The sequence below is a fragment of the Tribolium madens genome, unplaced genomic scaffold, assembly GCF_015345945.1.
Source record: "Tribolium madens isolate multiple individuals breed KSU strain unplaced genomic scaffold, Tmad_KSU_1.1 Scaffold_96;HRSCAF=242;Tcas5.2_LG5, whole genome shotgun sequence".
Taxonomy (NCBI): domain Eukaryota; kingdom Metazoa; phylum Arthropoda; class Insecta; order Coleoptera; family Tenebrionidae; genus Tribolium; species Tribolium madens.
The window spans coordinates 7,362,169-7,375,343 of record NW_025401068.1 but is presented as its reverse complement, the minus strand read 5'-3'; the positions used below and the strand labels follow the sequence as shown (position 1 = coordinate 7,375,343).

General features: G+C 31.9%; 5 protein-coding genes across 7 annotated transcripts; all 5 read left to right on the top strand.

Annotated features, from left to right (window-relative positions):
* The first annotated feature begins 624 nt into the window (after positions 1 to 624).
* On the top strand, positions 625 to 3,024 carry LOC123013288. Of its 3 annotated transcripts, XM_044411723.1 has the most exons (7): positions 625 to 736; positions 789 to 833; positions 893 to 1,012; positions 1,949 to 2,145; positions 2,221 to 2,532; positions 2,584 to 2,622; positions 2,678 to 2,913. In XM_044411723.1, the coding sequence occupies exons 1-7, from the start codon at positions 688 to 690 to the stop codon at positions 2,780 to 2,782; spliced, it is 867 nt and encodes a 288-aa protein (XP_044267658.1). In that variant the 5' UTR covers positions 625 to 687; the 3' UTR covers positions 2,783 to 2,913. The 3 variants fall into 3 exon arrangements, with proteins under 3 accessions (XP_044267658.1, XP_044267657.1, XP_044267659.1); XM_044411722.1 differs by having other exon boundaries at positions 2,584 to 3,024; XM_044411724.1 differs by lacking the exons at positions 625 to 736; positions 789 to 833 and having other exon boundaries at positions 945 to 1,012; positions 1,978 to 2,145; positions 2,584 to 3,024.
* Positions 3,025 to 3,455: 431 nt separating this feature from the next.
* LOC123013123 lies at positions 3,456 to 5,240 on the top strand. Its single transcript, XM_044411473.1, has 6 exons — positions 3,456 to 3,609; positions 3,842 to 3,871; positions 3,923 to 4,039; positions 4,182 to 4,351; positions 4,401 to 4,712; positions 4,762 to 5,240. The coding sequence occupies exons 1-6, from the start codon at positions 3,555 to 3,557 to the stop codon at positions 5,149 to 5,151; spliced, it is 1,074 nt and encodes a 357-aa protein (XP_044267408.1). The 5' UTR covers positions 3,456 to 3,554; the 3' UTR covers positions 5,152 to 5,240.
* A 47-nt stretch (positions 5,241 to 5,287) lies between these two features.
* On the top strand, positions 5,288 to 7,536 carry LOC123013189 (leucine-rich repeat-containing protein 15-like). Its single transcript, XM_044411574.1, has 8 exons — positions 5,288 to 5,480; positions 5,527 to 5,677; positions 5,729 to 5,872; positions 5,929 to 6,254; positions 6,299 to 6,432; positions 6,479 to 6,738; positions 6,786 to 6,911; positions 6,962 to 7,536. Exons 1-8 carry the CDS (start codon positions 5,288 to 5,290, stop codon positions 7,164 to 7,166), a joined length of 1,539 nt encoding a protein of 512 aa, XP_044267509.1. The 3' UTR covers positions 7,167 to 7,536.
* Positions 7,537 to 7,792: 256 nt separating this feature from the next.
* Positions 7,793 to 8,604, top strand: LOC123012321 (U6 snRNA-associated Sm-like protein LSm4). Its single transcript, XM_044410158.1, has 5 exons — positions 7,793 to 7,917; positions 7,976 to 8,017; positions 8,071 to 8,169; positions 8,220 to 8,400; positions 8,449 to 8,604. Exons 1-5 carry the CDS (start codon positions 7,915 to 7,917, stop codon positions 8,523 to 8,525), a joined length of 402 nt encoding a protein of 133 aa, XP_044266093.1. The 5' UTR covers positions 7,793 to 7,914; the 3' UTR covers positions 8,526 to 8,604.
* A 60-nt stretch (positions 8,605 to 8,664) lies between these two features.
* LOC123012320 (PABIR family member 2) lies at positions 8,665 to 13,152 on the top strand. The gene is made up of 3 exons (XM_044410157.1): positions 8,665 to 9,023; positions 9,075 to 9,165; positions 11,065 to 13,152. Exons 1-3 carry the CDS (start codon positions 8,878 to 8,880, stop codon positions 11,689 to 11,691), a joined length of 864 nt encoding a protein of 287 aa, XP_044266092.1. The 5' UTR covers positions 8,665 to 8,877; the 3' UTR covers positions 11,692 to 13,152.
* Positions 13,153 to 13,175: the final 23 nt, after the last annotated feature.

Sequence of the window (13,175 nt, the reverse complement as noted above, 5' to 3'; positions counted from 1 at the left end):
CCGTCTCTTGATAGAACAAATGATAATTGTTTCTGAAAAACTGCAGTTTATGACTATTAATGAAACAGTGATTAGTTTGACAACTACTGTCATGGGTTTCCAAAAATTAAATAATCAAATGTGTATTTTTTGTATCCAGTGTTCTGTGACTTTTGTATATTTGGGTGCGTACATTAGGCGCAAGCCTCGTAAAGTTATGTGAAACACCCTGTATAATTAGAAGTCATAAGTAAATATTTTTACCGACGTAATATTTTATTTTCTTTATGTGTTATAGCAAGCTATTGTTGCAAAATTACGAATAGAATAAATTTTGTTTCTTATTACTATATTTTGGTAATTTTTATTTTTTATTTTTACGTCATTGCTGTGATTACAGATAAACTTTCGGGGGTTCACAAACGCAAAGCAAGATAACAGAAAATTTGTAAATTCAGCAAATCTTTTACTTTGTATTCGTCTTTATGTAAGTATTACTTACAGTTCTAAAGTTAGCATTGCAAGAAATGTTACAGTTCAAAAGTCTTTATGAAAAAGACGGAAATTTAACGTCTTTCGAAGGTCGTCTGATAAGAATTTAATTTAAATACATCAAAGAATGTGTTGAGTTATCCAAACGCAAGTTCTTGTTTGTATGTGCATAAATAAAGACCAATAAATCTATTGTCTTCAATTGTAATATTAAAAATGAAAGTAATTCAATTTTTACATCTGTTCTTTGCAGTCTTTGTAACAGGTATGTAAATGATTTATTTGATTGTTCATGTTCCAAATTCTTTAATTTTCAGCAGTTCTTCCAAAATCAAATGCTGAAATTTGGAACAAGCCACCTAGTAAGATACATGCATAGGCATATGTAATTATATGTTATAAAGAATTTCAAAAATTGTAGGTTGTTTCATCGACAATCAAAGAAAAAATTACTTAAGGATTGACGAACCAGTTTACGATACTGATGAAGAAACTATTATTTCTCAGAATAGACAATATGAAATGACAAACGTCAGACAATGTAACAATCATAATTACAGGCTGTCGCTCGAGTATTAATGAGCTTGAATTTTTTTTTAAAGCTATTAACATTACATTTCAAAGATAATGTGGATATTAAAATATTTGATTTATAATTAATTAAGAGATCGCGAAGCGTTTTTTAAACATTCTCCATCACTGAGAATCATGTCTGTGTTTCAAACGGTCTTTCAACAGTTTGACATTTTATAAATTAAAGTTATAGTGTTGTCTGGTCAGTATGTTTAATTTATTAAAATTAAATATTTTTATTCACAATCACTAATGTAATATGTTGATTACTAACCTTTTAAAGGTTGGGAAACACATGATTAAATCTCATGAGGAGTAATAATATTACTTCTCTTGGGCGGTAATATGCAGGTGAAGGTGAAGGAAATCAGCGTCGACTTTCCCTGGTTTTTGATCGCGTTCTTAAGTGTCTCGTGTCGGTCAATGACTGGGAATTTTTAACTTCTAGAAACATTACTCGTTATATTCGTTTCTAAATTGAATCCTACAAACGATAATGTGTGCAATTTGTTAGAAACTCCGTTTAATCGCTGGAAAGAAGATGACCAAAAAGACGTTTTAACCGCGCCCTACTGTACATTTGTCAGTTTTTTCTTTTAGTAATTACTTTTATTAAAAGAATATATTATTTAGTTGGGTAAATGAGATCATTACTTTTTAAAGATTAAACCATATTCCAGCTTCAAAAAGAAATGTACAATTTTTAGCTCTTTACCTAGTTTTGAACCCACGAGCCTCCACTGATTCGGGGTAATGCTATATTTACCACCTCGCTTGTAATGTACTATAATATCCATGTTATCTTTGGAATGTAATGTTGGTTGCTTAAACAAATTTAGAGGCTTATTATTATTCGAGAGATACATAGTATAATGCATATTATGTTCATTTACTATGTTTTCAGATGTTGTTAATAATTATCCCTATTTTAAGGGAAATATTTTTGAAACTCCTGAAAGAATGGTGTACTTACCATCACATACACTTCAGATTCGTTTGATGCAAATAGACGAAAAGAAAGAAATTAGCAGAGCGGGAGATTTTTATTATTACAATTTTACTATAACACTAATCTGTAATAATGATGATTTGGTTGATGTGGTAAGCAAAAATTACTCTTTTTTAGTACTACATTCATAATGTTCGATTCATCATAATAATGTTACATTTTTGTAGTACACAGTTCTTCCTATAATTGACACCAACAACCCCGAGCCATTTTTTGGTAAACCAAAATACACCTACAACCTAATTTCTTCATATGCTGAAGATTTCAAACGTCAACAACTTCTAAACCCCATTATCGCAACAGATTATGATGTAACCAACGCAGCAGTACAATTTACCATGGAAAATAATCCACATTTTGACATAATGTACAATGGAATTGTAGCTAATACACTCAACAAGCATCATTACGCTTTACTAACGCCCAAAGTCCCTGGCAAACTTATTACTGACAAAATTGAAGTTACTATTAAAGTGACTGTAAATTTCGTACAGTTGTGTAAATGCTAAATAAAAAAAACTTTTTTACAGGACATGGGATTTCCCCCGAGAAGTAACGTTACAAAAGTCGTAATAAATCCACCATCGCCACCAATGCCAATTTTTAAATCTCCTTTTTATGTAGGTCATTATTACAAGAATAATACGTTTGTTATGCATGAAAATCCAGAATTGGATGAAGGATGTACATTTTATTCGACAAGTGTTGAAATATCATATAACAATGTAATAAGTAGAATTTTTTATACTACAATAGTCGATGATAAGATTATTATAAACAAAAGTGATGGTGAGAGTTTGTATGATTTTTACGAAGAAAACTACACAGCTTACCAACTGAAAGCAAAATATACTGATCCAATCACCAATCTGTTTAATGTTGGAGTAGCAACTTTTATTGTAGAACATCATCACGATTTATAAAGAAATTAACCATTGTTTATTATTAAATACATTTGAATAAATCTTTAAATGCAACATTTTGCTTTATTCTTTAAATGACTCTCAACTACATAATTCTTTTTTACCAATTTTTCTTGTTTCTCAACAAGAAAGGAAACTGAAAGAAATTTTAGGATACAATATTCTTACACTAATAAATAAAAATATTAACATTAAAGTTGCATTTTAAAGGTTTTTATACATAAATGTAATGTAATGTTGTGTTTGAAATAAAAGTTTGGTGTGACGGGTTTAATCGTGTTTTTGTTCATCATTTCCATACCAAGAGGATCCAATAAGAAGTATTAATGTAAGGAAAAGAAATTTGAGAGTACCCAACTAAATGGTTCTACAAACCTACCGATCCTTGAATTACTGTGTGTACACGTATATAAAATAAATAATGCCTTTAACCGATTTATCTGTTGACTGTACTTACAAATACTGATAAAGTCTAGAAACTAAAAAACATCTTTGCATGATAAGAAAGAAATACTTGTAATTGTACCGTTTTTGAAGACAAACTTGTAAAGAAAAAAAAAAGTTTATAGATTATTAAAATGAAAAAAATAACCAATTTCATACTGTTTTTCAAAGTTCTTGTGCTTATTTGTGGTAAGTTTTATTCTCTAGACTTATTATTCCTACTTCTTCTTGGTATGGAAACGATGAACAAAAACACGATTAGCCCGTCACACCAAACTTTTATTTAAAACACAACGCGTTTCAACTACAAAGTGGTCATCCTCAGGCGAGAATAAAACTGTTGTGTTTTAAATAAAAGTTTGTTGTGACGGACTAGTCGTGTTTTTGTTTATTATTCCTGTTTAATTTTGAATATTTTTAGGACCACTGGTATTAACTGCAGAATCCCTAAGTTTGTGGAATTAATATTTATAAAAAATATGTGAACCACTTATAATTACAGGCTGCACGTTCGGCAACTACGACCACAATTACATAAAAATTCAAGAATTTGTTAATGATGATGAAAATAGTACAACTATTCCTAAAAAAAATAAATTGTATGCTAACAGTGTACAAGGTAAAGTTTAGTGAACTTCAAAGAAAAAAAGATTGATTATTTGTAATTATACGTGTACATAACTTTTTGTATTCTTTATATTTTTTATTGTTAACTGCTTTTTTTATTTTTAAGTATTATTATTAGTATTATTTACTTTTAGGGATGGATATTATGAATAATTCATACGTTATAATTAACAAGAACCATTATGAAGGCTCTTTCACATTTATCTTCTCTCAAATTAATGAAAAATTTGAACCTAGTCAAAGTAATTTTTGCTATAATTTTACAGTAAGATTAAATTGTACGAATCGTGATATTGTTGATTTGGTAAAAAACTAATATGACCATTTTTCAAAATTCATTTAACGTGTTGCAGTACGTGAAAGTGCCTCTTATTGACACAAACAACCACGAGCCGTTTTTTGAAAAACCGAAATACACCTACAACCTCATTTCCTCATACGCTGAAGATTTCAAACGCCAACAATTTCTAAACCCTGTTATTGCAACAGATTATGATGTAACCAACACTGCAGTAAAATTCAGCAATGAAGAAAATGAGTATTTTAATATAATGTACAACGGGATTGTTCCTAATAGCCTCAACAAGAAACATTACGCTCTTTTAACACCCAAAATTCCTGGCAAACTTGTTACTAGAAAAATCGAAGTTAACATCACCGTTACAGTAAGTTCCAAATGCACACTTACTTTGACTCAAATACTAATAAATGCAGGATGTGGGTTTTCCTCCCCGAAGTAACGTTACAAAACTTGTAATAAATCCCCCTTCACCGCCAGGTCCTGTTTTCTCATCACCTTTCTATGTAGGCCATTCTTACAAAAATCGTACATTTGTAATGTTTGAAAACCCGAAATTAGAAGAAGGTTGTACGTTTTACGAAACCCGAATTGACGTCTTAACCACTGGTAACAAAAGTAGAGTCTTTTATGCCGAAATAATAAACGATAAAATTTTGATAAAAAAATTCAAAACCAATTTGAGCTATTTTTTCGAAAAAAATTATAGCATTTATCAGTTAAAAGCATTCTACATAGATCGAGTCACCAAATTGTACTCTTCCGGAACAGCTACTCTGATAGTAGAAGACCATCACGACTTGTAAAACCACAAGGAAATAAATTTTCTGCTTAGCAATGTATTCAAATCATTTAATAAAGAAAATTGTTTATGCGATTAAATAATTGCAACAACTTTAAATCGGTTGTTTTTTCTGACCCTTGAACATATCCTCATACACCATGAGAGGATTCTTGTATATTTTATTAATAACAAGAGTGAAAAGTGACGATTATGTTTGTGAGATTAATGCTTGTGACGCTCTCGAACAGAGCAAAATTGATTTGCAAGAATTTATCGATAGTTTAGAAGACAACAATAATAACAGTTATTTAGTGAGATTAGAACGAAGACTGCGATCTTTGGAACAACCAGGTATATATTTTAAGCACAAAAATTGTAATTGCTGATTTTTCTAAAGTATGGAAAGTCTCAAAACTGAACGAGAGATGGCTCGAATGTACACAAGGTCCTTGCAAATGTAGACCGGAAACGAAGACTTTGTCTTGTTGGCAGCAGGATTTATCTGTTTTGCCGGCTCTTCAAGTGTTGCCTTCAGATGTTATTTCTATGTAAGATAAAAATGTATTTATTTATTTTGAAAATTAGTAGAAGTTTTGTAGTGATTTGGGTATTAATGGACTCACAACTTTGAACAAAAATGCTTTCACCATGTTGTCATTTTTGACCGAGCTTGATCTTTTCGATAATGATCTTGATTATTTACCAGAATCGGTATTCGACGACTTAAACAACTTGCAATACTTGTAAATTAATATTTTAAATTTAATTTGAGGGTTAAGTACTTATTAGATATTTTCAGACGATTGCACAAAAATAAACTTGAAGATGTTTCGTATAATTTGTTATTTAAATTAAAAAATTTGCAAACACTTGATTTGTCCAACAACAATATTCGGCAGTTACATCCTCATTTTTTTAAAGGAAATCTCAAATTAATTGTTTTACACATGTCTAGAAATCAAATTAAAATAATTCCTCAAACGCTATTCTCCAACCTGGAAGTACTCGAAGACTTGGATTTGAGTAACAACAAAATTGAGAGATTGCCAAAATTTTTGTTTACAGATTTGAAAAATTTAAAAAGATTGCAGATGGCTGAAAACAGAATTGATTATCTACCATCAGGTAATTTTTGTTTTGTTGAAATCTGAGCCAATATTGTCTTGTAGGTTTGTTTGACTCACTCTTGAGTCTCGAATTTTTGAATTTTAGAAAAAATCATATTTCGAGTATTTCTGACAAACTTTTCGGAAATTTAGGAAACTTAAAGGTTCTACAATTGACTTCAAACCATTTGAGAAAAGTAATTTTGACAAAAATGGTCTAAAGTTAATTTAAAATTGTTTCAGGTGCAAATAAACGATTTTGTGAATTTACACAACTTGGAGGAGTTACATTTGGGTCAGAATTTTATTTCCGAATTATCGGAAAACTGTTTCGAGACAAACAACAATTTAAAAAAACTTTTCCTATTTTCAAACAACTTGGAAGAGTTGGCAGAAAAAAGTTTTAATGGGCTAACCAATTTAAATTCACTTTTAATTAATAATAATATTCTCAGCAGCATCCATGAAGAAATTTTTTCTTATACTCCAAATTTAGAGAAACTGTAAAATCTTTTTTTTGTTGATACTTTTAACTAGATTTACATTTTAGAGATTTGGACAGCAATAGATTTCACTTTTTGCCTTCCAAATGTTTAGACTACCTGGACAAATTAATTTCAATAAAACTGGCGAAGAATCCTTGGTACTGCGATTGCAACATTTTATACTTAGCCCTGTACGTATCTAATTGCAATTGATTTACAAACTAATAAATAAAAAAAACAGCTGGGTCGACGAAAATAAGAGCAAAATTTGGGACACTCAACCCACCTGTCGTGGCCCAACCGAGTTAGGTGGTGCTTTACTAAAAGTCATGAGTTTTAATGATCTCTGCGATGGTCAGTGGGCAAGTATGGTAAATTTGGCGCCCAGAATACCCGTCCGACAAGTCACCATTCAACCACCACCAACAACTGAAAAAAACAATTAGATTTTAATTAGTTTTTTATCCACCTGTTTAGCATAGCTTAATTGTAGAATTGTAACCTTGTAGTTGTAAGAATAGTATTACACCTGTCATGCCTTTTCAAGACTATTCTTGATACATTTTTTTATTTAGTTCATTTGGCTAAGTTCACCAAACGATTTGCAAAGAATTATTATTTGCAGGGCACCAAGTAATTGTCTTAACCAAAAATCTTCTCAAAAATGAAACTAATTTGACTGAAATTGAAATATCCACTCTTAATTATTCTCTATGAAAAGATAAGTACCTACCTATGTACCTAGTGTGTTTTATGAGAATATTTTGTATTTATGTATTTATTAAAGTTTTTGTTATGTTAATTTTAGTACCATATTTAATTATACACTCTGTAAATAAATCTATGCAAATATTTTGTGTAAAAATTAAAAAGAAAAACAGTTTGCTGTTGTTTCTTTTTCCTGTTTTGATTAAATAAATTAACACTATTTTATATTTTTAAATGTTTTTATTGCCCAACAAAACAATGTAATTGCTTTTTGGCAAAGCAAAAAAAACAGTTTTTGTGTTAAGTTAAAAAAAACTTTTGAATTGCATTTAGCGCTAGCCTTAAATTCAAAATGGCGAAGTATTATCTATACAACTTAAGGTGGTCTGCTGTATTTTTCGGATCAATAAACTACTATTGTAATTTTCATCTACAAGTGAGGTTAGGCTTTTAAATTTGCGCTTATAGGACGTATTTTACATAAAAATGGTAATTACGCTTTTTAATAAAATTCCTAATTTAAGAACTAATAATTTTATTCTTTTAGCTGCCTTTATCGTTACTTCGGACGGCACAAAACCATCCCATGGTAAATCAATCACTTAGAATCACGTAAATTGAGATTAAAATTTTCACTTTTAGCTTGTAGAATTGAAGAATGGAGAAACTTACAACGGTCATTTAGTCAGTTGCGATAATTGGATGAATATTAATTTGCGTGAAGTCATTTGCACTTCTAGAGTAAGTGTTGAAGAGGTTAGCTTGGGGCAATTAATTTTGTGTTTTTTAAGGATGGCGACAAGTTTTGGCGAATGCCTGAATGTTACATAAGAGGCAGCACAATAAAATATTTACGTATCCCAGATGAAGTAATAGATATGGTCAAAGAGGAAGCTGTGGTGAAGAATAGAGGTAGAGACATGAAAAGTGGTCGAGGGGGGCAAAACCAGAGAAATAGACCGGCTGCTAGAGGTATCAAATGTTATAGTTTCGTATTTTTATTAAAATTTGTGAATTTAGGTAATTTTGGAGGCCGTGCAGGCAAGCCAGGTCAAGGCGGACGAAACCCCCCGTTCCAGAAACAGAAACCGAAATAAAACAATCATTTTCATGCATGTCATTTTTTTATTTATAAGAAGCTTAACATAGGTATAAATAAAAACTTTGCGAAATAAATTGAATTTTTATTTGAATATGAGCGCCATCTAGCGACTAGTAAGATCCGGGTCCCGGATTTCAGGACATGCGCGAACTTGGTTGAAGCTTTTGACAGGAGGATTTTGTCGAACTTGAGAAGACCGCTGGTTTGGTGTTTCTTGATGTTTTCGTGTGAATAAACTTGTGTTAAAACTCGGCCTAAGTGAGAAACACTGAATCGTGTTTGTTTCGTACGTGCCAAGGGTCAAATGTTCTCATTAAAAAAAATACGAGTGGTGACAGAGAAGCTGAATGTCATCAATAAATTCTTGCGTAGACATGGACGTTGACGGTCCAGTCAACGGTTCCGGCACCCTGAAGAGGTGCTCCAGTGCCCCTATGATTAATGAGAGCAATTCCATCATGACTACAGCAACCCCATCTGGATCAGCCGCCAGGTAAATTCTTCTGCTGTGATTTTGTGGTTGCCTTATTGTGGTCTTTTGCAGGGATCAGCAGTCTTTCAACCTGTTTGGGGGTAGTACGCAGACGAGAACGAGGAGGTTCAGTGCCAGCTTTAGTCCAGTGCCTGGATCTCCTGTAAGCACCTAAATAACTCCCTTTGAAGGTCTTAATTTTGATAAAGTGAGCCCAAATGGACAGTTTTTGAGGTTTTGGAGATGTCAATTTTTGATTTTTAACAGGCTTACGAACGAACATACATAACCTATAAAATGAAATAAGAAAACTTACTTTGCAGAAAGTGGTCAACATTTGTTTGCTGTCTTTTTCCAAAATACGAAAAATATTGAATTACTTTCTATGAGGATGGAAATAATCACTATTTCTATTTTCTTTATTTTTTTCACTTTGTTCTTGTTAAATATTTTGAAAAGTTTTGTTTTTTTGGAACTTAATTAGTTTAGAGTTTACTAAAACCTTCCTATTAGTGTTAAGATGTGGATTTGAACTGATTTACTGTTTTTTATTTTATTATTACTTAAAAAAGAAAGTGCGTTTCTCGAAATCTTTTAATGGAAAATCTAATTAATAATTACATTATTAATGCTCTTATAAACTATGTTGTATAATGAAACGCAGGAGATAATTATGCAAATTATACAACTCCTTATTGTTCTGCATGAAAAAGTTCTAATTTAAGGTAAAAATTCAAGACACAAAAGGAGGATGGTCAAGGTGATGGTGAATTATTGTTTCAAAGTAGTCATTGGATAAAATTTTCAATAAAACGATGTCATTATCTTACTAGACCTGTAAGTATAATCTGGTAAAATTAAATTTTTAGTAAGTTTTATATCTGGAAATTTGGAAAAAATATTTAGGGACTATACGGAAAGTTTGCTTCCTTTTATTATTTCTCATTCTTAAGACGCGAGAAGAAAGATTTTTTTTATGTTTAAAAAACAACAACGGAATTTATAAATGTTTATTGTAGACACTTATTTTCTAATTTTTTGTTTAAAATTTACGATGAAATAAGTTCTGGTGAAGATAGAAAAGGTAGCCTGTCAAATTATTGGAAAAAGACAAAATATACAAATTGGATTATAAAAAACGTCTCAAGCTATAACTTCATTCTTTTTAAAAATATGACAATACTTCTTTGATCAAATTGAATAGGTTATTATGTGAGCAATTTTTTTGGAGTAGATATTCAATCAATATTTATAGATGACAATAAACTGTGCAACTTTGTTTCAAGAAGTATTGTCTTTAAAAAAGTGTAGTTTTTCGCGGCTTGGTTAGTGATCGTTTTTCGACTGGAAATTTTCCAAACAGTAATTTGAACTTTATCTTGACACTGAAAAAAATTATCAAAAAAACTGTTTTTTGTAACGGCCACTTGTTATCTAGAAGCACACTAAATTTAACAAAATAAAAAGTTGTAATATTGAAAACAATGATTTAGTAGTTTTTATATCTGTACTTTTAAGTACATCAATCCATTTGCTGTTTTGTTTTTAAAAGCAAGTGTATTATAAAAAAAAATCAAATTCAGTCAAATTAATAGAGAACGCTTTTTTTATCCGACCTGCGTAACAAAGATTGCGTTAGCATAGGACAGTATTAATAAGTCTTACTCAATAAATCGTATTGACGTCAGCATGCAAATACGAGTCGTATAACACGCAGATTACTTCAGGATTTCGATTTTTAATCCTATTTGAAATAAGCATGTTCATGACAAAATTTTATCTAGAGTACCTATCTAGTACCTGAAAGTGTTATTGTAAATACATAGTTACTAAATTTGTTAAAAATCAGGATTGATTGGGGTTTTTTATTCTCTTTTATATCGATACAAACACTTTCTCGGTTAATATTATTTACATTATTATTTAATAAAGAACACTAATAATCTAGGTCCAAAAATGCAGAGAAAACCCATTTACAGTTACTATGTAATGATGAAATATTAACCTTGTGACAGATTAAAATTACAATACAATAAATTAATTTTCGTTTGTTGTTCCTCAGGTCTCGGGACTGCGCCTCACCCCTCGCATTAACCAACTCCGTCAAGAAGAGCATGCCGACGTGAGCAACCTTCGTGAGCTCGCCCACGAGCGCGAGATCCACCACACTATGCAAATCTCCCAATCGTGGGAAGACTTAAATCTGATGAACGAATCTCACGGCGACTCTAAATCGAACAAAATGGGTCCATTGCACGTCAACTTGCCGCCCTACAGTGGCCTCAATTGCAATTCACCCTCGCCGACACGTCTCAGCTCGCCCGGTTTCCAGAGCCCCACGCGAGCTTCACGAACGCTCATCCGGCGCAGCGCTAGCCCTGTCCTGCGGCCGAGCCCCCTCGGCGTCAAGAGGAAGCTCGACGACGATAAGAACGACTACTATGTGAGTTCCAGGGCGAAACGGTTCCACAGTTACTCGGCCGTGGACCGCGGAGGGTTACTCACCACCACGCCCAGCAGTTTGCCGGGCTCGCTGAGCTCAGTCGGCACTCCGGAGTCGTTGTCTAGCGCCGATTCGCCCGGATTTAATTTTAGGAATGTAGATAGTCCCTCGCCCAGTCGTGCAATGCCACCCGAACCGATGATCGTCGCCAAAGGCGATCATGACATGAACGAAAGTCCTAGTTAAATTGATATTTTAGATATGCAATGCGGTGGGTACTGATGAAATCAGGCAAAGTTATTGAAAAATATTTTTTATATAGATAAGAGGTAAAAATCGAAAGAAATTTATTTGTGGACTGACCTCCGCTGTTCGATAAACGAATTATTTAAAGACTAGTTGGGTTTGTTTTGACTAGTTTTCAAAAAAGGGCGCCAAACTACGGCCAATTAAAATTTTAATACGGAAAAACAAAGTTGGCATATTAATTTGACAGCTTTTACCATATACGAGAGGTGAATAGAAAGATAAAAGCGTTCAAATTTTTTAATTTGTCAATATTGTTATTTTTTATTTGCAGTTTTCATAGTTTCGCTAAGTTTAAAGCTTTGTAATTACAGTGGGGGACACGTAAAACTAGGCAGATGTGTCATTCAGTTGTCAAAATTTCTAAACTATACCTTAGGTACTCATAACCAAGCTTTTAATGTTTGGCATATTTGTCTTTTTGATACTGACAAAGTCGAAGTTTTTGGAATCCCCAAAGTCACCGAGACACCCCGCTTTGAATAAGAGTTGAGATTGTTTGAGGTTTATTGAAAACTGATTAAAAATTGATGTATGTCAAAGTTAATTTGATAGTTTTTTTAAAATATCAATCATAATGACTGTCAAGGTGCATTTACATTGACATTTTTTAAAATGACAATAAAAGACTACCCAGGATTCCGTGTCCCCAACTGTACTTCAAAAAATGTCATATGTCAATTGTCATTAACTGCTAAAAATCTTAAAAATCGTAAATTCTGTCAAATGTTCTTGGCCCAACCTTGTTATTTATTGTTTTACTTCAAAAATAGTGTTGAATCAGTCACAAAACAAGAGTAAGGTATTGAAACTAGGCAGTTTGCGAATGATGATAAAAAATAGACAAGTTTACAAACAGGGTAAACCAGCTTATTATTTTAAAGAACAGTTTCCTCCAAAAATGGCGCCCTTGTACCGTTTTAGTTGTAGTTGAAAAATGTGATGTTTTTCAATAACTCCCATTTTTTTTATATTCATCTCTAAGAATATGATGTTATTATAAAATTCTCTAGTCTATAGTTGTAATGTGAAATAAGTTAGTGTTTAAAAATGAACATTGCGAAGACTCTGCAAGGTGCTAAAATACTGACGTTTTCAGTAAATTTTGTTGTTTCTTCCTTCTGATATTTAAGATTCGTTTTTACAGATTTCACTAAAACTAAACTCAGTTCTTGACCCTACTCACTATTTCAACATTCTTGACAAACATTTGAAAACTAGTGGGTATGGAATGTTTTTTTCTTCCACTCTGTGTATGGAAAATGACTATTGTATATTTTCTAGTGGTAGTGCCTCACTGTTCTAATCATTTTTATACATAGTTAGGAAAAAATAGACTGACAATTTATAGCTTAGTTCTCGTTAAATTTAAGCCAACTTATTGGTATATCTGTGTAAATAGCCCTCTTGTTGGCCAATTAAAT